This window comes from Hyperolius riggenbachi, chromosome 10, assembly GCF_040937935.1.
Source record: "Hyperolius riggenbachi isolate aHypRig1 chromosome 10, aHypRig1.pri, whole genome shotgun sequence".
Lineage (NCBI taxonomy): Eukaryota > Metazoa > Chordata > Amphibia > Anura > Hyperoliidae > Hyperolius > Hyperolius riggenbachi.
In genome coordinates, this window is record NC_090655.1 from 251,860,689 (window position 1) to 251,883,413 (window position 22,725).

The 22,725-nt window shown below is 46.0% G+C and overlaps 1 protein-coding gene across 7 annotated transcripts in view; it reads right to left on the reverse strand.

Annotated features, from left to right (window-relative positions):
• Window positions 1-286: 286 nt before the first annotated feature.
• The window catches only part of LOC137535296 (zinc finger protein 585A-like), a 97,718-nt gene continuing 75,279 nt past the window's right edge, over window positions 287-22,725 (reverse strand). For 4 of the 7 annotated variants that reach the window (XM_068257124.1, XM_068257123.1, XM_068257122.1 and 1 more), the window contains 2 exons: window positions 15,437-15,872; window positions 287-2,058 (listed from right to left, as the gene is read on the reverse strand). In XM_068257124.1, the coding sequence (XP_068113225.1) occupies window positions 452-2,058; window positions 15,437-15,872 (2,043 nt within the window). In that variant the 3' untranslated portion in view covers window positions 287-451. Of the gene's footprint in view, window positions 2,059-15,436; window positions 15,873-16,360; window positions 16,459-16,581; window positions 16,661-16,773; window positions 16,833-17,931; window positions 17,968-22,725 lie in introns of those variants that run through there. The other 3 variants (XM_068257125.1, XM_068257126.1, XM_068257127.1) reach the window with 3 other exon arrangements.

Genomic DNA, 22,725 nt, shown 5'->3' on the forward strand with positions numbered 1-22,725 from the left:
TTTGTTCCCCCCCACACACAGAAAATGTATTACTTGTAGATGCGGTCAGCTACACCTTTAAATATTGGTGATCTGCATATGGAATAGCAGTGCTGGCACCAACCATCCAAATGGAAGCCAGAAAGCAGTAATTTCGCTGGTTTCCAATCAAATTCCACATCAGGTGACACTGCTGTCCAATTGGACTGCAGGTTGTCACCTGGGTATGTTTCACTGTCTGGCCAGCAAAGACTTCTACATCATCTTATATATACTGTGCCCCCCCCCCCCCAGCAGTCTGAAGTATGTTGACCCGGCCCTTGACCCAAAATATTTGGGGACCCCTGATATGGACAGTCAAAGAGCAGCAACAATCCACTGGATTCAGTGTAAGAATGCTGCCATGTGCGCTTTGCAAGAAGTAAAAGAAACATTGGAAAAGTACACTTATGGCCAAAACATTTCCCAACACTCAACACAAATGTCTCACAAGCAGTGATTTCTGCTCAAAACATTTCCCACACTCAGCACATGAATAGGGCTTCTCACCAGTGTGTGATCTCTCATGTATGACAAGGCTTCCTTTCTCTCCAAAACATTTCCCACACTCAGCACATGCATAGGGTTTCTCACCAGTGTGAGATCTCTCATGTCTGACAAGGCCTGACTTCTGAACAAAACATTTCCCACATTCATTACATGAATAAGGATTCTCACCAGTGTGAGATCTCTCATGTATGACAAGTTTTGCTTTTTCTGCAAAACATTTCCCACACTCAGCACATGAATAGGGCTTCTCACCAGTGTGAGATCTCTCATGCAAGACAAGGCTTCCTTTCTGCCCAAAACATTTCCCACACTCAGAACATGAATATGGCTTCTCACCAGTGTGAGATTTCTCATGTCTGACAAGGTTTGCTTTATATCCAAAATATTTCCCACACTCAGCACATGAAAATGGCTTCTCACCTGTGTGGGATCTCTCATGTATTAAAAGGTGTCCTTTCCACCCAAAACATTTCCCACACTCAGCACATGAATAGGGCTTTTCACCAGTGTGAGATCTCTCATGTTCCACAAGATGTGATTTCTGTCCAAAACATTTCCCACACTCAGCACATGAATAAGGCTTCTCACCAGTGTGAGAACTCTCATGAATGATAAGGTCTGATTTATTCCTAAAACATTTCCCACACGCAGCACAGGAATAGGGCTTCTTACCACTGTGAGTGCTCTCATGTAATACAAGGCTTCCTTTATGTCCAAAACATTTCCCACACTCGACACATAAATACGGCTTCTCACCAGTGTGAGATCTCTCATGTATGACAAGGCTTCCTTTCTCTCCAAAACATTTCCCACACTCAGCACATGAATAGGGTTTCTCACCAGTGTGAGATCTCTCATGTATTAAAAGGTGTCCTTTCTGCCCAAAACATTTCCCACACTCAGCACATGAATAGGGCTTCTCTCCAGTGTGCAATCTCTCATGTTTGACAAGATTTCCTTTCTCTCCAAAACATTTCCCACACTCAGCACATGAATAGGGTTTCACACCAGTGTGAGATCTCTCATGCATTAAAAGGTGTCCTTTCTGCCCAAAACATTTCCCACACTCAGCACATGAATAGGGCTTCTCACCAGTGTGAGATCTCTCATGTATGACAAGGTTTGCTTTATGCCCAAAACATTTTCCACACTCAACACATGAATAAGGCTTCTCTCCAGTGTGAGATCTCTCATGAATGATAAGGTCTGATTTCTTTCCAAAACATTTCCCACACTCAGCACATGAATAGGGCTTTGCACCAGTGTGAGATCTCTCATGTTTGACAAGATATGATTTCCTTACATAACATTTCCCACATATGGAACAGGAATAAGATCCACCAGCAGGGGTAGAGCTGTTTTGATTATGTGGCCCCTCAGGGTTAGACAAATGAGGGGAGTCTGGTGGAATATTTGGGGTAACCAGGATATCTGCAGGAGACTTTTGTCCAGTGACATCATCATCCGTTGTACAGTCTGTGGATACAGAGAGACGAGTCTCTGAGAGGTTCCTGATGCCAGGACTCCGCCCTGCAAATAGAGAAACATCATTTCCTGTTAGAGAATTCTGAGGGGAGGAACAATTATCATTAGGGATAGTCAGTGAGCTGCTGATAATTCCAAGCTGATGCAAAGATAATGCAGATTGGAAATGGGCCGGATGCCACATCTACATAACCTTGCAAATAATTAGCATACAATTTTCCCCATCTCAGAGTTATTGGCATGTCACTGACCATCTCTAGATATCAGCCTGACAGGGAACTGCAGAAGGTTGTGCTCATTACAGGCGGCCAATCACATGACAATAACTTTGCTTTGCATGCAAATGTTATGCATCTTGGAATTTGGATAATCAAAAGTTTTTACTGACAAATGTGATTAGCTGCATACAATTTGCATTATATGTGCATACAAATACAGAGTTATTAGAATCTCTTATTGAATCTATGTATTATTAGAAAGGTAATAACGACATATACAAAGTATGCAATCAGGGAAAAAGAGCATGACACATAGTGCCCATACAGCATGCTTTACAATGCAGGCAAAGATGATAGAACATAATGCATCAGTTACAACTAGCAGACTGTACGGTGTACGGTGTACCTCAGAAAGCAAAGAGAAAAAGAAAAGTAGGAGGAGCGTATGTGTGGTTGCGTCGCCGGTGAGTTGGGTGCCGGGCGAGCTGAATGACGGCTCTCCCTGCTGCCCCAAAACTCCCCGGCGGCGTTAAAGGACATCTGAGGTGAAAATAAACTGATGAGAAAAACAATTGTATCTGTCCTACTTCTCCTAAAAAGCTAAAATCTATGAACTATTAACCATTTTTTATCTTTTTCCTGATCTCAGAAGCCTTTACTGACAGGAACGTGTTTTATGGCTGTAATTACTTATCTGTGAGGGTTATGCTATAGTCCCGACCCGGACAGAAACGGTTAATTGTATACCTGATGTTTAACTCTTTCAGGCAGAGAAAGAAAAAAAAACACAGCATAGTTATTGGTGTGCTAGGCACTGTACATACTCAGGCTTACACCCCCCCCCCCCCCCCGTGACCAGTTTATTTTTTACAGTTTAGGCCACTGCAGCTTTAAGGGCTCGCTGCAGGGCCGTACAACTCAGCACACAAATTATTCCCCTCCCTCCTTTTCTGCCCACCAACAGAGCTTTCTGTTGGTGGGCTCTTATTGTTTATTTTTTGCTATCCTCGCTAGCCAAAGACAGCGATCAGCTGTCATAGGCATCAGCCAATCACTCTTATGCCTCCAGAGGGGACACCTGAGTGACACGGCTCTCCCCAGTACAGAGCTGCATTAGATCGCAGTGCTGTAAATTGCAAATAGACGGCGGTTTCGCCATCTAACATTCTCCTAGCTGCGATCATAATGGAGGTTAAATACGATTCCCCTCTAAGTTGATGTAATTTGGGGTCCAGCAGCCCCGGAGCCCCAAATTACTGCTATGGGACGTGTGATTTTGGTGGTCGGAGGTGAGCTCAGTGTGCTGAAATCACCTGCTTTGTGGGAGAAGACTAAATAGTAATGAAGAATAAAATAAAAGAAAGATGGGAGTGTATGGGGACTGGAGCCATCTCCAGACCCCCCCATCTAGGCAGAGAAAGAGAGAGGAACAATAGGAAGTAAAAGGTGGCAAATGAAGCAGAGGCTAGAGAAAAAACAAAGATCAGAACAGGACAGAACAAAACATTTGAGCATCCTCAAAAAGTAACTGAATGGCAATCTGAAACAACACACATCACAGGATAACGCATGTAGTTCAATCGATAGTATTAAACCAAAGCAAAAAGCACAAATCATAAAAACAGTGGCCAAGAGGTACCATATCCATCAAATAAGGTCCCTTAATGGGTGGAAAACATATAATGGAGGGTAAGCCAGGTAGGGCAAGGTAGGAACATCCTTCTAAATGAATCTGAAATCCTATAGTCAATCCAAACGGAGCAGGTGGATGTAAAGGATTCCTCGGTGCCTAAATCAGAGGAGACCAGGTCCTCTATATACATAATATCATGCAAAGCCTCGGCCCATGAGACCACAGATGGGGGGGGGCGGGAGCATTTCCAACCTCTAGCAATCATGATTTGAGCTGCAGAAAGGAAATACTGAAGGAGGCCCTTCTTCAGGAACGATAACCGCCCAGGAATTATAGAAAGAAGTGCCAATTCAGGCCTGGAGGAGGGGAAAAGAGACCACAAATGTCATTATAAATATTGAAGATGCTGTTCCAAACTTTGTGACTAAGGAGCAAGACCACCAAAGATGTATTTGAGATCCCGCATCTGAATGGCAGCACCAGCATAAATCTGATGTGGAGGTAATCTGATGTGGAGGGAACCATCTTATTAAGCAGGGGTAGGGAACCTATGGCTCAGGGGCCAGATGTGGCTCTTTTGATGGCTGCATCTGGCTCACAGACAAATCAGTAGGGGTTGATTCACTAAGCTACATTGCTCAAGCAGCTCAGCTTAGTGTGGCAGCAAAAGTAACATTTTGCACTACCCCAAAACGAACGGCTGCTCCAATTGTTTCAGCCTGTCGGTTCCAGTGACTTTGTAAAACGAGATCCCCACACTTTGATTGGCCCAATAGGCTGCCTATCACTTGGGCCATAGAGCGGGGATCTCGTCCTACAAAATGAATCAACCCCCAAGTCAGCTAGCTAATTGTACAAGCTGTTAGTCAGTATTCTGTCTGGCTCTCGGGGAAATTGCTGATGTTGCTGAAACCCAAGAGAAGCTGAAGACGTGTCTGACACTTCCGCTGTCCAGCGGATCAACTGTATACACATCACCATGGCAACAGGGATGTGAGCCCTACTGTCCCAGTTTGAATCATATTGTATGGCTCTCACGGAATTACATTTTAAAATATGTGGCGTTTATGGCTCTCTCAGCCAAAAAGGTTCCTGACCTCTGTTATGAAGAGAGAGCGGGAACCTACTGTATACCAGTTAGAAAGTCATTTGTGATTCCTTTCTTGCAATCTTGTAGTGGTTGAAAATGCATGGGCAAGTGTAAAAGCCTTGGACCACTGCTCAGCAGAGAAGGACTTCCCTAACATTTTCTCCCTTTGTGAACAAAAAAGTGTGGGGTTCCTCCAGTCCCACTTCCCTCAGCAGCCCGCAGCAGACAGAGACCAGGTGGGTAGGTTTGGATTGCTCTGAGCAAAGAGTTTTATAATGAGTGAAAGCACGAGCCAGAGTACTCCTGTCTCCTAAAGACTTCCGAAAGGTCATAAATTGCTTTCAAACCAGCCACTCAGTACCCAACGAAAAACCAGTGTCAGAAATAGAGAGACCAGGTGGGGAGTCTGACCTAATATGTTGGATTTGTGGCCAGGTACTCCCGATAAGCGAAAGAAAAGAGTTGCATTTAATAGCCGGCATGAAAGCAGGATTACCAAACATGAGTGAAAGCAGACTAGGGTATGAGGGGAGTTTGTGTTTAGATTTAATTGTATTCCAAACGGATAGGACTTGTCTCGCTAGGTAAGGGATGTAATAGGATAAGAGGACGAGGTCATCCCCTATCCACAGCAAGGCCCAAAGGGAACAGGAGGGGAGAGACTCCTCAAAATAGGATCCCCAGACAGTCTCATCCAAATACATTCAGTCTATTATCCTGGCTAGCAGTGTTGCCTTGTGGTGCAGACTGAAGTCAGACCTCCCCCACCCTTACGTCTCATCAAAAGAGCATGTTAAGTCTAGGATGGCCTGAACCCCAAATAAAGTGGGTATTCATTGATCTGAGTGATTTCCTATGAAGGAGGCAGTTGGATAAAACAAATATATACATTTCGGGAGGATGCCGATTTTGAGAGTTATTAGGATCTCAATGACCTCCCTGCACATAAAGCATAGGCCATAAACTAAAAGGCAGTAATGAGACAATGGAAGCAATGTGTTACTCTTGTGACAACAGACCTATATGTACTTATAGCAAGATATCTGTGTTACGTTTGTAGAGCAATGTGGTGTCACTTACACATCCTTATTACCACTGTAGCCTCCTGTCTCTTGTTCCCATTAGTGCAAATAAAGATATTGTGATATTACACAACACTAACTTATAGGAGCTGCGAGGTAGAGGAATTATCCATTTATGCCATGGAGATCCAAAACCCCTAATACTTCTGTAGCTGGAAATAAATACATCCATATATATTCCTATATATACAGTATAGTCATATCTCTCCTCCCAGCATTCTGTCCAATGAGGAACCAAACTGTTGCACACTGCAGCTCCTATTGGACAGGAGATCAGTGGGGGCGGGGAAAGGGTGGGGCTAGAAATCACTGGACCCCCCTTGCAAAACTTGGGAAACCTCCACCTTCCTCTTCCTCTTACATGGCCTCCCCTGCCTCTCCTGTGTGCCCCCTTTCAGTGCCTCCTCTACCCCCCCCCCCCCCCCACACACACACACACACACTTATTCTCCATGTCTGCATGAAAACCCCCTTAAATGCCTCCTGTGTGAATGTCAGGCTTTATACCCCCTTTAAAGGAAACCACATTCTCTTTTGTGTAATCATGTCACACAGGTTCTGCCATAAGAAGCTCTCAGGCTGGTCACATCTGAGCTGCAACGTAAATCTGTCTTCTCAAAACATAAGGTATTTATGATTATTAAGGTTGGAGGGAGAATTTGATGCCTCCCACAATGCACCACTGCTGAATATGCAAAGTGTCCCTTTGTTGCCCCTAAAAGCCAAACACCCCTCCAGAACTGCTGGAATGCAATGATGCGTTAGCTTGTTTTAGCTTTCAGGGACAACAAAGGGACGATTTGCATATTCAGCAGGGGTGCATTGTGGGACACCTCATATACTCACTCTAGACTGAATAATCACAAATACCTTCTGTGTTAAGAAGGCAGATTTCTGCTTTGCATAGCATTCTACTAAGAGGGCTTTTTGATCCTCTTTAGCCCCTTACACACTCCTAGGAGTTCTGCTTCACCATGAGCTTGCTGGCCAATCTGGAGTAACAGGAGGACAGTCACAGCGGATGTGATGTAACATGTGCTGTAACTCTCCATTGTTGTCATGGCTACCTATGCCACACATACAAACAAGGTTCACAAGTGAACCAGAATTCCCAACGCAAGTCACAATAGACTAAATGGAATATGGGATGACTGACCGCTGCTTCACTAATCAGAAACACTTTATTACATCAAACTTGCATAATGTAACACATTTGCGACTTTATTACTTCAGTCACCAAAATGAAAAGTAATTTAGACCCCACCTGGTGCATTCTTGGACATGTTACCCCCCTGGTCAAAGTCCAATCTCCTTACCACAGACCGTAGATCTGGATATACAGTATATACACAAAATCCTTACTGGCTGCTATTTATCACAGTAAGGATTTTGTGTATATATCCAAATCTTACATCACTGAGTGCTTCTTTCTTATCTGGCACGTCTATTCATGAATTCTGCACCTTATGAGTAGGTGTTGTGTGAGTAGACGTGTGCTCTTATAGTATTCATCTATTCCATCTTTCTTTTTTCTATGGTGTGTGGTAAACGTGTTATTCCTCCTACACAAGCACTGTGAGATACTGATTTTTACTTAATGGCATCAATGACAACTGTGCTGAGAGTGATACAGAGGCTGCCATTTATTTCCTTTTAAAGGATATCTGAAGTGACATGTGACATAATGAGACAGACATGTGTATGTACAGTGCCTAGCACACAAATAACTATGCTGTGTTTCTTTTTACTTTTTCTGCCTGAAAGAGTTAAATATCAGGTATGTAAGTGGCTGACTCAGTCCTGACTCAGACAGGAAGTGACTACAGTGTGACCCTCGCTGATAAGAAATCCAACTATAAAACACTTTCCTAGCAGAAAATGGCTTCTGAGAGCAAAAAAGAGACAAAAAGGGGAATTTCTTATCAGTGAGGGTCACGCTGTATTCACTTCCTGTCTGAGTCAGGGCTGAGTCAGCCACTTACCTACCTGATATTTAACTCTTTCAGGCAGAGAAAGAAAAAAAGGAACACAGCATAGTTAATGGTGTGCTAGGCACTGTACATACACATGTCTATCTCATCATGTCACATGTCACTTCGGGTATCCTTTAAACAATACCAGTTGCCTGGCTATTCTACTGACCCTCTGCCTCTAATATGTTTAGCCATAGACCCTGAGCAAGCATGCAGCAGGTCAGGTGTTTCTGACATTATTGTCGGATCTGACAAGATTAGCTGCATGCTTGTTTCAGGTGTGATTCAGGCACTACTGCAGCCAAACAGACCAGCAGGGCTGCCAGGCAACTGGTATTGCTTAAAAAGAAATACACATGGCAGCCTCCATATCAAACTCCTTACAATTGTTCTAGAATAACTTTATATAACCATTACTGCATTGTGATTTATATGCTTCACTGTTACACTACAGATTGTTGTTTTCTAAGGGAGATTGCAAACTTCATACAAGATTTTTTATATCCAATTATGCTGCTATGATATTTAGCCTTTTAGTTCATGGTGACTATAAATCTGAATAACAGGAGTCCTATGTAATGAGTATTGAGTGTTACCCATCTATTATATGATGTCTATACCTTGACATATGGGATCATGTGACCATGCCTTGTTTTTAAATTATGCAAGTTTGATGTAATTAAGTATTTATGATTAATGAAGCAGCGGCCAGTCCTCCCATATTTCATTTAGTCTATTGTGACTTGCATTGGGAATTCTGGTTCACTTTCTGAACCTTGTTTGTATATGTTGCTATATGGGTTGGTTATCCCAAATTCCCTGACAAAGCTTCCTGATAAAGCAGCTGACTGAGAGCTCAGTTAGTGGTTTTTCAGGGGGGGGGGGGGGGGATTACAAGCTGACAGGACAGATCAGAATGAAACAGGCAGCAGGGTAAGTGTCTGTTCTCATGTCCCTACTAGTATATAGTATTAATTAAAGCAGGTTGCTTCATCTCTGGTACACTTTAACCTCCCTAGCGTTCTGGATGAGCTGAGCTCGTCCAGAGACGCCGAAGGTCACCGCTCAGGCCCTGCTGGGCAGATTTGAATATTTTTATTTTCAAACACGCAGTTAGCACTTTGCTAGCTGCACGTTTTCTGCGCTCGCCGCCGATCCGCCGCTACCCGACGCAAAAGAGGCCCCCCCCCCCCACAGACCCCGTGCGCAGCCTGGCCAGTCAGCGCTGAGGGGTGGATCGGGACTCCCTATGACGTCACTACGTCGATGACGTCATTCAGTTCATCGCCATGGCGACGGGGGATGCCCTAAAGGAAATCCCGTTCAGAACAGGATTTCCTTATGGGCAAGCGCACCGGTGGCGATCGGAGGGGTGGGTGGGAAAGCGCAGGGAGGGGGTATCATGTAGTTAGCGATAGGCTAGCTACATGAGAAAAAAAAATTAGCTTCAAAAACCATGCACAGCCTTACGGCTCCGCATAATCAAAACGCCAGGGAGGTTAAAGTACACAGTGGTCACAAAACATGCTGCTTGTGCAGTGTGGGCCTAACACTGGGTGTAAACAAGAGAACTGGTAGGCACTCGGATAATGGGCATATTGGTTAATCAAGTGTCACAATTCTGCATAACGTATGCTACAGAATCTTGGCAACGCACTCAAGACAACAGAGAACAGTCCAAATGAACAAAGCAGAGGAAAAGTCTGGTACTGTTGTCACTTTTAAACACTATCAACCTCTCCTCTACATCCTCTATTCTCTTTTACTGACCCTGACCCTAGCAGCTGATCATTATAACATCACCTTAACTTCAGCCATTGACTCTGTGGCTCCCTCCTCCAGCCGGGCCCTTCGACAACCCTGGCTTAGCGAGGGGATCAAACTACTGAAACGCCTCTCCCGGATAGCTGAACGGCGCTGGCGTAAAAATAACTTGCCTGAACATTTTCAAAGTTTCAAAGAGGCTTTGCACACACTCAGACAGGCCCTCACAGCAGTTAAACATTCATACTTCTCCTCACTAATCTCCTTACACTCCCACAACCCTAAACTACTCTTTGCTACATTCAACTCCCTCCTCCGGCCCCCACCTCCCCCTCCCACTCCCTGCATCTCAGACGAGGACTTTGTCTCCTTCTTTAGTGATAAAATCACCAACATCCGTAAAAAAATTAACCAGCAGCCTCCTCCTTCCCTACATACACTACACCTTACATCCTCCCTGACAACCTTCTCACCACTAACTGAACTTACTGTCTCCTCTCTCATCTCTAAATCACTTCCCACTACATGCCCCCTTGACCCCATGCCCTCTCACCTCATTACTCACTTATCCTCTACCATCTCACCTGCCTTAACCACCCTCTTCAACCTTTCTCTCACCAGAGGCATAGTTCTAGCCTCCTTCAAACAAGCCCTTATAACACCTGTACTGAAAAAACCTTCTTTTGACCCCTCTTCCCTGCCCAACTACAGACCCATTTCTCGCCTCCCCTTCTCTTCTAAACTACTTGAGCGCCACGTCTACACTGACTTAGTCCGTCACCTCACTGCCAATTCTCTGTTTGACGACCTCCAATCTGGATTCCGTCCCAACCACTCAACCGAAACTTCCCTACTTAAAGAGGAGCTGTTACGCATAGTGTCTCCAAAAAAAACCCCACATATACAAGTAGATAAATACTTGCTGTACTTACACAACATATGCATTGCACTGTCCATGTTTTGCTTTGCAGTGAATTATATATAGTAAATAAAAAGATTTCTATTCCTGAGAGGTTCCATTTTAGGATGACTGTGTGTGAAGCCAATTGTGATGTAATTTCCTCCCTTACGGTTTGCCCTCCTCCTTTTGACTTAATATGCATTAGCACTCCCTCTTCCAAGCCCTCAGACACTCCCACCTGCTGCTCAGTAGTTGAGTGAAGTAGCCAGTCTGTTTGCATGAAGTGCTAAACCACACTTGCTCACAGTCACCCATTATTAGTGCTGCACTACCAATCCTAGTAGTTACTGTAGTAAGCTAAGCTGATATATGCTGCCAGCCAGTCTTCAGTTAGGAAACTAGCAGCAGATAAAGAAAGCTGCTGCAGCTGGTATTCCTCCCCCTCCTCCTACTGAAATCAGAGTCCCCCTTCACTATCCATGAGGAATGTGAGCCCAGAGTCCCCCCCTCCCCTCCTCCCGCACATCACCTCTGCTCCTGGAACTGTCAGAGCCTCTGCCCAGTGACAGATCCTCCCGGACAGAATGCAGTGGAGCTGGACACGGTGTGCCGCCTTAGGAGGAGAAGATGAGGAGAGCGCTGAAGGTTTCTGGCCGCCCTATGTTTTTTTTTCCCCTTAATTGCCGAGCAGTGCGGGCTCATCTGCAGGGACTCTCTCATTCCAGCATAGTGTATGTGAGGCTTCTGTCATCAGCAATCCAGGAATCGCGTAGTTTCTGGCAGCTTCGGCTTCACAGACACAATGCTGGAGGAGGGAGCCGCGGCAGATGAGCCACACTGCCGCTATTTGAAGTCCACCTCTCCGTGCACTACACACAGCCTTGCCACCAGCAGCAGGGGTCTGGAGCGTGCCGCTTGCCATCTTTACCCCACTCTGCAGAGCCCCTCACTCAGGCAGGCAGCTACAATAAATGTATGCGGACGTCTGTATTGCCGATCAGAGAGGAACAGAGGTGGGAGTTGGGAAAACTTCAGGGCCAGAGGAAGCAGCCAATCAGGCTGCACCACTGCGTAAGGGGAGGAATATTAAATGAAGGGGAGGAACAGGGAACAGCAAAGGAAAAAAAGCCGCCCAGCATTCATTGCTACTTCTCTTTTGCGGCTCTGCGTACGAGTTAGGAGCTGGGAGCAAGAGGATTTATAAGTCAGATTAATTTAAAAGTGAGAATGATCTTTACTGTGCCATTGCCTTTTTAGCATCTTTTTAGGCTTTATTAAAGCAGAATATAACCCTGCATTTCAACTTTGCTCTAAACTAGACCAGCATTGGAAGGGTTAAACACAGAGGTTTAAAGTTCCGTGGAGAGATATGCAGAAGTTCAGATTGTTGCATTCTATTTAGTTATATGTATCTATTGATAAATGTTACACACTCTCTGGCTGTCCTCCAAGCTCCTTCTCAGTCAGAGAGATGAGTCACATTCAACACTTAGATACATTTATGTAAACAAAATGTATCTATTTCAGCTTTGGATGCGTCTGCAGAAATCTCCAGGAACTTTAAAGCCCTGTGTAACCCTTCCAATGCTGGTCTAGTAAAAAGAAAATGCTGGTTGCATATAATATACTGTAAATAATGTTTTAGAGCAAAGTTGAAATGCAGGGTTACATTCCGCTTTAAAGAGGGATATCCAGAACTTTAAAAGTAACCAATGACCCGGCGACTGCTAAATCTAAAGGCCTCTACTATATTCTTATCCTCCTAGACCTCTCTTCCGCTTTTGACACTTTGGACCACCCCCTACTTCTCCAAATCCTCTCATCCATGGGCATCCAGGGTCTTGCTCTCTCCTGGCTTTCCTCCTACCTCTCAGATAGGACCTTCAGAGTTGCCTACTCCGGCACCACCTCCTCTCCACGTCCCCTCACTGTTGGAGTTCCCCAAGGCTCAGTCCTTGGACCACTTCTTTTCTCCATCTACACATATTGTCTTGGTCAGCTCATCAGCTCCTATGGTTTCCAATATCACCTATACGCTGACGATACCCAGATCTACATTTCAGCACCTGACTTGGACACCTTAACAGCTCGTGTCCCAGACTGTCTCAATGCCATCGCCTCCTTCATGTCCTCCCGTTTTCTAAAACTCAATATGGACAAGACTGAAATAGTAATCTTCCCACCTCACAAATCAATGCCCTTGCCAGACATCTCTATTTCTGTTGATGGCACTTCCTGTCCCCCAGGCACGCTGTCTAGGTGTAATTTTGGACTCAAGTCTCTCATTCAAACCACACATTGACAAACTCTCCTCCTATTGTTGCATCCACCTAAAAAACATCTCCGGCATCTGCCCTTTTCTAACACAGGACACTACCAAACTTCTTGTGCATGCCCTGATCATTTCCCGACTAGAATATTGCAACTCTCTGCTCTGCGGTCTCCCTGACAACCGTTTAGCCCCGCTACACTCCATTATGAACTCTGCTGCACGACTCATCCACCTCTCCTCACGTTTCTCCAGCCAAAGCCCCCTCTGTCAGTCCCTTCACTGGCTGCCAGTTACACAAAGGATACAATATAAAATCCTTACTCTCGCCTACAAAGCTCTCCACAACATAGCTCCTTCCTATCTTAATCAACTTATTTCCAGACACCATCCTACACGCAATCTCCGCTCTGCTAACGATATCCTTCTGTCTTCTTCCCTGATCACGACTTCCCACTCCCGCTTACAAGACTTCGCCCGATCCTCTCCCCTCCTATGGAACACTCTCCCTCAAAACATCCGCCACTCACCCACACTTACTATTTTTAGGCGCAATCTGAAAACTCACCTCTTCAGGCAAGCATACTGTCCTATCTAGGACACCGCCCACTAACCACCATTTATACCACCCCATACACAGCTTCCCTTTACCTGCTGTCCTATACCTTAAATGTTTAGACTGTAAGGCCTTTTGGCCAGGGCTCTCTTCCCTTTCGTCTCACAATGCTATGTAATGGGTGTACATACCTCCAACCTCTGTGTAAAATATGTTGTTAATTTGTTCACGGTTTTAGCTGTTATACCCTCTTGTCTTGTATCAACTGTTTGTATTGTATGCTTTGTATTGTTATACCCTGTATGCTATTGTACAGCGCTGCGGAAGATGCTGGCGCTATATAAATCGATAATAATAACTATTATTATTTTAATTATCTGAAGGAACAAGCAATCATGAGCAATGATGAGCAGGACTTATCCCATCCGGGTGGTTCTGTGTGCTGAGGGGGTGTAGACAGGTGGCACCAGTTGGTGACAGCCTAACGCCATTTCGCAGGGTGATGCCTAGCTTCTTCCCAGGCCAAAAACTTGCACAATTAGTGGTGCTGGGGGCAGCTGTTAAGTGCATCTCCCTCAGAGACAACTTCCGGTCCTCCGGCTCAAGTCCCACCCCTTGACACACCCCCTGCTCACAGAATCGCCCGGATGGGATAAGTACTTCTCATGATTGCTCATTGTAGTCATTCATGCCTTTGCTGTGCATTCACCACACTGCTTGTTTCTTCCGATCATTAAAAGTGACAGTGCCAGACTTTTCCTCCACTTTGTTCAATGGGCCTAACACTGCACTACAAAATCACCAGTGATGTGAAACACTTTGTGTGACAATCTCAGGTGACACAACATTTCTACAATACAACACGACCACTCAATCACTTTATATTAGCACAGTGACGGGCTGTAACAGTGACGCAGCCACACACTACACTATACTAAAACAGGTGGTGTATATAAGCTACACACCACACCACAAACAACAACAAAAATAACAGCGGGATCAGTCATCTAAAGGACTTTTGGAGTCCCTAGCTGGTGAACTGCAAGGGGCAGAACACCTATGGAAGCAGCTACACAGCACTGAATAACACAGAGCAGTGTCAGCAAGCAATCGCTCTGTCCCTCAATCAGCAGCACAGCTCTCCCTACACTGACCCCAGCCTGTCTCTAAAATGGTTGCCAGGTTTGTGTCTTTTATGGGGAGTGTGGGCTGTATAACAAAAATGCTTAATTGGCTGTCCTGTTCCACCTGACTTGAGAGTAAAGGGTCAAAATATGGCTCCATGTGATCGTGAACCTCAAGTAAAGTTTGCAGTAAAAGTGAAAGGCAAATGTTTGCCGTGAATTGTCCACCGATGTGAACTGCCGGCCATCACTAGTCAGAACATGCGTAGCACAGGATCTGCTGACATGTCCATTTGGCAGCTGCAGGCTCAGTGAGATCCGAGCCTTACCGCTTCCTCCTCCACCCCAGTGGCTGGATAGCAGAGCAATTATAAATGCTGTATTATAGAAGCACTCCTGGCCAGGAATGAGCCATTTTAAGCTGAGTCCATGAGCCGCCATAAAAAGAGATTAAAAAACACCTGACACTGAACGATGACATAAGGGCATCAGCACTGGAACTAAATTAGCAGAAATGTAACACTTTATTAAGGTAGTAAGCACTGCTGACACTAGCAAAAGGCCACTGTTAAAGTCTCAGAGGAAAAGAGGGCAGCGTAGTGTGAGAATAAACAGACCTTTCTCTTCCCCAGGGTGTCTGTACTGCTATTGTTAGCAAACTGTCACCAAAAACTATCATGAATGATAACTATAGATGGCAAAAATCTAACATGAGCACATAGCATAACCCCTAATATGGCCAGTCTGTGAGCAGTGACAGTCATAAGAGCAATACAGATACACATTATTCTATATTTACTGCTGATTACTCACCTGTTCTGTCCACTGTAACAGTGTCCTCCTCTTTACTTGTCCTCATCATGTCCCCCTCCTCCATAGACTGCTGATCACTCCTCACATATGTCTCCTCTTCTTCCTCTTTAAATGTCCTCATCATGTCATCCTTCTCCATAGACTGCTGGTCACCCCTAAGACACACCTCTTCTTCCTCTTTACTTGTCCTCATCATGTTACTCTCCTCCATGGACTGCTGATCATTCCTCACATATGTCTCTTCTTCCTCTTTAATTTCCTTCCTCGTGTCACCCTCCTCTGTAGACTGCTGATCACTCCTCACATATGTCTCCTCTTCTTCCTCTTTAATTATCCCCATCATGTCACCCTCCTCCATAGACCGCTGATCACTCCTCACATATGTCTCTTCTTTTTCCTCTTTAACCACAGCACTTTCATGTACAAGTTCTCCACCCTAAGTGCACAAAGTGAGAGATAATGAAAAATGTGAACTCAGATAACACCATACGCAGAAGTAAATTGCTGACACAATGCAAGTAAACTCCTCTTACGCATGCTAATAAATTAGCGCAACTTAATGAAACCTTAGGGCAAGCTATTGGTGCTAGTGGCAGCGTAGCGTGGGTTACTTAGGAAGGAACGATCCTTCCACTTGCCGTGCGGTAGTGATGTATCACCTCCATAGTAGCCACCATGCTACTGAAGTATCGCGGTAGCAACACATCACTATCACGTGGCAAGTGAAATGATCGGCCGTTGCTAAGTAACGCACGCTACGCTGCCACTAGCGCATGTAGCATGCCCTGAGGTTTCATTAAGTTGCACAAATTTAATAACGCACCTAAGAGGAGTTTACTCGCACTGTGTCGGCACATTATTAATAGTGAATCAACCTCAATGTCATGTAGTTTGGCGTCTCTGGGGATCCTCAGCCTCACCTACCTGATAATGGTGGAGTATAGTGGGATCTTCTTGTGCACAATCCTGGGAATAAATAAGACCTGTACATCTCTCTGGTCGGTTACCGTTACTGGATACATCTGTAGGATACACACACCGACTGAGTACATTACCTCTGTATGTTTATCAGATGATGGGGAGGGGATCTAGGTGGACTTTCCGTACTGCTCTCTTATTTAGAAGACATGAAAGTCTCCTCTTACCTGGTGATGTGATCGGAGGCTGATTCTCCATCATGGTGTCCTTGTAGAGGTCCTTGTGTCCTTCTATATACTGCCACTCCTGCATGAAGAAAGACATCCAGAAACCTTACACACACACAATGATACAGTCACCTCCAAGGCATATCTCTTGCTGTTACTGGATAATGTCCCATAATTCTCAGCACTGCTCACCTCTCCTATCAGCAGCTCTATCATCTTCCTGGTGACTTCCAGAATCTTTAATTTTGTATCTACAAAAATAGTAACATTGCTTTCAACTGCATCTACTATAGGTCATTCATAAATAAATTGAAGAGCATTGGACCCAGTACTGACCCCTGTGGGACCCCACTGCTAACAGACATTTTGAATAAGATCCATTGGCCACAACTCTGTTTTATTTTCTGTCCATTAGCCAGTTCCCTATCCATGCACAGACTCTTCCCCAGTCCTTGCATCCTCAACTTTTGCACCAGACTTTTGTGGGGAACAGTGTCGAAGGCCTTTGCAAAGTTCAAGTATATCACATCTACAGCATTCACAATATCCACATTAGCATTCATTACATCATAAAAGCTGAGCATGTTAGTCAAACAGGACCTGTCCTTAGTAAACCCATGCTGATGCTGAGAAATAAGATTATTTTCTACTATGAAGTCTTGTATAGTATCTCTTAGTAACCCCTCAAGTAGTTTGCACACAACTGACGTTACGCTTACAGGTCTATAGTTTCCAGGATCTGATTTTTTTTGCCCTTCGTAAAGAAAACCTGTAATGAAGAAAAAGTCCCCTGATGGGTACGTACCTCGTGAGGGGGAAGTCTCTGGATCCTAACAAGGCTTCCGCCGTTCTTCTCTGTCCCTCCGTTGTCCGGCTGCAGCCCCCCGAAGTGCGACGATGTAAATATTTACCTCCCGAGATCCATCGCAGGCGTACTAGCAGATCTCCCTCTGGGTTAAGGCGGAAATAGCCGAACCTGATCGATCCGCTCTACTGCACGAGTCCTCTTGCGCCTGCGCAGTAGAGCGGATACAATCGGGTTCAGCTATTTCCACCTTATCCGAAAGGAAGAGCTGCTACTGCGCCTGGGCTGGATCCCGGAAAGGTAAATAAATCAGCACTTATCAGGCTTGTCGGGGGAGGATTGCGGGACGCTTCGGGGGAGCCAGCGCTGGACTGCCTGCAGCTACAGGGATGGGGGCATAAGGCTTCCCCCACCCGAGGTGAGTACCCCCCATGGGATTTTTTTTTGTTATAGAGTCTCTTTAAATAATGGGAACATTTGGGCTGTACAGAAATAATGGCAATGCTGGGAACACAGGGAGGACAAGTCTATACCAGGTCAATTACCTCTTCCAACAACGTCTCCTCTCCGACTCTGCAGCTTCTGTTTCCGGTGTGTTACCAACACTTCCTATCTTTGGTTTAATTTTCGTACTTCCTGTGCGTTCCACCTGGCAGAAGTGACCATGCCATCTTGTGGTGTATAGGATAACTGCAGCCTCTGTGGACCTCTTTGCACACAACCATAATGTAGCCATCAAAGGCATGAAAATAAAATAAAATAAAATATTTAAAAACAGAGTAAAAAGAAGAGGAAGATATGAAATTACCCCTTTTCAAGGAAAACACTTTAGAATGAGATAAATAATTATAGATTGTGCCAAAATCAATTCCGGTACAACCCCCATTGTACTTGGCAAAATTAATTCTGATTTAATGTTCCAAAAAGCAACTCTCATGGAATACAACACGTTCCTCAGGACTAGCTTCCACTTCCAGCTTCATCAGGCAAATATTGAGGCAAAATCACAAAAAGAGCCATAAGTAAGCCAAGTGGCTCAGTCAGTTATTTTTGGAGGATTATTTTGTGGAGGATTAGAGATTAAATTGCAAGCTTATGCAGACGACCTTATTTTAACCCCGATGGACCTGGTTAATTCTCTGAAGGAGATTGTACCGATCCTTGACAGTTTCTCCTTATGCACTAACTACAGGCTGCATGTAAAGAAGACCCAGGTCCTTAAAGAGAACCCGAGGTGGGAATTACTTATGCTATTGGGGCACAGAAGCTGGTTGTGCACACTAAGACCAGCCTCTGTTGTATACCCCCGCAGTGCTGGCGACACGCAGCATGTCGCCAGCACAATGTTTACCTAAGCGCTGTCAGTCAGCGCCGCTCCCCCACCTCCTACGCATCAGCGCTACCCGCCTGTGTCCCTTCCCTCCCGCTGATAGGAAGGAAGTGACACGGGCGGGTAGCACCGATGCGGAGGAGGCAGGGGAGCGGCGCTGACTGACAGCGCTTAGGTAAACATTGTGCTGGCGACGCGCTGCGTGTCGCCAGCACTGCGGGGGGTATAGCGGCATGCAGGGGGGACATGGAGGCACACCATGGGGCAACAGAGGCTGGTCTTAGTGTGCCCCAATAGCATAAGTAATTCCCACCTCGGGTTCTCTTTAAAGAGGAACTGTCGCAAAAATCTTAAAATGTAAAACACATACAAATAAGAAGTACATTTCTCCCAGAGTAAAATAAGCCATAAATTACTTTTCTCCTATGTTGCTCTCATTCACAGTAGGTACTAGAAATCTGACATTACCGACAGGTTTCGGGCTAGTCCCTCTCTCCATAGGGAATTCTCAGTATGGCCTTTATTCTTTATAAAGACATTCCCTGAAAAAGATTTATACAAAGATGCTGGCCAGCCTCCCTGCTCACTGTACACTATTTTGGCAGTTGAACAGAGCAACTGCCATTCACTAAGTGCTTTTAAAAAGAAAGAAAACCCTGAGAACCCCCTATGAGAAGATGGGCTAGTCCAAAATCTGTCGGTAATGACAGATTTCTACTTCTTATTGTAAGTGACAGGAACATAGGAGAAAAGTAATCTATGGCTCATTTTACTCAGGAAGAAATGTACTTCTTATTTGTATGAGTTTTAAACTTTAAGATTTTTGCAAAAGTTCCTCTTTACCCACTTGCCGACCGCCTACTTCATATTGGCGGCGGCAAAGTGGCAGCCCCAGGACCACGTAACGCAGAATGGCGTCGGGTCCTGGGGGAGGGGATTGCGGGCGATCGCGTGCGCAGACTGCGCGCGCATCGCCGGCATTAGGCTCCGCCCACATGTGACATCAACCCGCCGGCCAATCAGCAGTGCCGGCGGGTTGCAGCGTTTTAAACCAGCCTATAGAAAGTGTATAATACGCTTTGTTAGGTAAACAAAGCGTGTTATACACGCTGCCTCCTCCCCGGTGGTCACAGCGCTCGATCGACCACCAGAGAGGAAGGCAGCACTGTAAGTGACACCACACACACACTGATCCTGCCCCCCCTGCACACTGATCGCCCACAGCACCCATCAGACCCCCCCCTGCCCACCCCCTGACAGCACTGTTTGCACCGAATCACCACCCTAATCACCTATCAATCACCCCCTGTCACTAACTGTCAACGCTATCTTTTAGATAAGGTCCTAAACTGCCCCCTGGGGGCGCCTGATCACCCCCCCACACCCTCAGATCCTCCCCAGACCCCCCCCCCCCCCCCGTGTACTGTATACAGCTATTCTCCCCTGTAATCACCTGTCAATCACCTGTCAATCACCCATCGATCACCCCCTGTCATCACCTGTCACTGCCACCCATCAGATTAGACCCTAACCTGCCCCTTGCGGGCATCTGATCACCCACCCACACGCTCAGATCGCCCAGGCCCACCCTCATAACACCTACCAAGTGCATTGTTTACATCTCTTCTCTCCTCTAAACACCTACTGATCACCCATCAATCACCCCCTGTCACTACCTGTCACTGCTACCCATCAGATCAGTCCCTAATCTGCCCCTTTTGGGCACCCAATCACCCGCCCACCCCCTCAGATTGCCCTGAGATCCCCTCTGATCAACTTGCCAGTGCATTGCTTGCATATATTCGACCCTGTAATTACCTTCTGATCAACTATCAGTCACCCCGTCACCCTCTGTCACTGCTACCCATCAGATTAGACCCTAATCTGCCCCTTGCGGGCACCCAATCACCCACCGGAACCCTCAGATCGCTCACAGACCCCCCCGCCAGTGCATTGCTTGCGTATATTCTCCCCTGTAATTACCTACCGATCACCTATCAATCACCCCGTCACCACCTGTCACCGCGGGCTCCTGATCACCCTCCCCCCTGGTCTTAGATCTCCCTCTGATCACTCCACCCTGCCCTAGATCACCCCCTGCCATTGTGTGCATGTAATCTCCTGTCTGTAACGCTTGATTGTGCTTTGATTGGCTCCAATTGTCCCAATTGCCCTGTGACTGACTTAGATTGTCCCGTGATTGTTTTTTGATTGCCCCGTGATTGGTTTTTGATTGTCCCTCAATTGGTTTTTTGATTGTCCTGTGATTGGCTTCGATTGTGCTGTGATTGGCTTCGATTGTCCCGTGATTGGCTCGATTGTCCCGTGATTGGCTTCGATTGTCCTGTGATTGGCTTCAATTGTCCCGTGATTGGCTTCGATTGTCCCGTGATTGGTTTTCGATTGCCCCGTGATTGGCTTTGATTGCGCTGATTGGCTGTGATTGCCCTCTAATCACTCTTATTGGCTCTAATTGTGTTGTAATTGCCTTGATTGCACTCTGATTGTTTCTGATTGCCCCCATTGCTGTCTGTTTGCCCCCTGATCACCCCCCCCCCCCCCCCCCCCCGGTCACTATCCTAGTGATCTAAAAACAGTGTTTTTAGTATCACTAGTGTTAACAGTTAGGCCAGTTAGCTAGGCCCCTGTGTTAGTGTCAGTTATCGCTCAGCCCACCGCACCACAGTCACTAATTAGTCGCTGATTAGCGTCATCACTGTCGCTAATCAGCATTGGTACTATATAGTATCTGTAAGTGATCATTACTGATCGCACACAGATCTATATTGGGGTCACTAGGATCCACTAAAAACGCAGTGTTTGCCGATCAGGCCTGATCGTTCGCCTGCACTTGCGTTCAGCCCGCCCCACCGCAGTGACAGAATTTTTTTTTCTGATCACTGCAAAAAACACTGTACAATAGCTGTGGCACTGTAAAGATCAGTTTTGATTTTTTTTTTCAAAACTCAGTGACCACAGCTTTCTGCTCCGCAAGTACTCCCTTTTGCTAGGTAGGTGCTCTTTTTCCTGGGTAGTCTCAGAGGAATACCCCCTAAATTTAGCAGCCCACCATGGCAAGAAAGGGGTATTCCGATGATGAGGTTCTCAGGTACATAGCCCAGTCGGATGAGGACGATTGGGAGGTCTCATCCGATGAATCTTCTGGGTCAGAGTACGAACCTGTGGACAGCAGTGGCTCGCTGACCGATAGCGATAATGAGGTTGAGGTCCCGGCTAGAGCCAGGCGTACCACACACCATGTCACTGGACTGCAGGTGGCGCAGGATCTGCCTCAAGGGCAGCAGAGTGGTGCAAGCGCTGGTCTGAGGTTTCATGATGAGGCATACACCAGCAGCGCAGCATCTCCTGGACCTAGCACCAGTACTTCCGTAGACCCTGGTGAAGCGGTGAGCACCAGAAGGGAAGTTGAAACTGGTTCGGTGGCACGTGCATTAAGACCCGAGTCGCAGCCACCAAGAAAACGGGCCCGTAGTACCCATAGACTCCCAGAGGTGCTGGCAAATCCCAATTGGCAATCCCCTGGTTCCGCCGCACCCGTACTGCCCCCTTTCACCGCCCAGTCTGGAGTCCAGGTGGAGACAGATAATCTAGGAACGGCCCTAGACTTTTTTCATCTGTTCTTCACCGATGATCTCTACGACTTAATTGTGGCTGAGCGAGACCAACCGTTATGCCACACAATACATCACCGACAACCCGGATAAGTACTATGCCCAGGCTTACCGGTGGAAACCACTCCAAGTTTCCGAACTTAAAACTTTTTTGGGCCTTCTCCTTAACATGGGTCTAGTTAAATTGAATGTATTGCAGTCTTATTGGTCTACGCGCCCAATATATCACCTGCCCATGTTCTCTGCTGTCATGTCCAGGACACGATTTGAGATGATCCTGCGCTTCCTGCACTTCAATGACAACACAACCTGTCATCGAAGTGACCACCATGCTTATGACCGGCTCCACAAAATTCGGCCTGTCATAGACCACATGT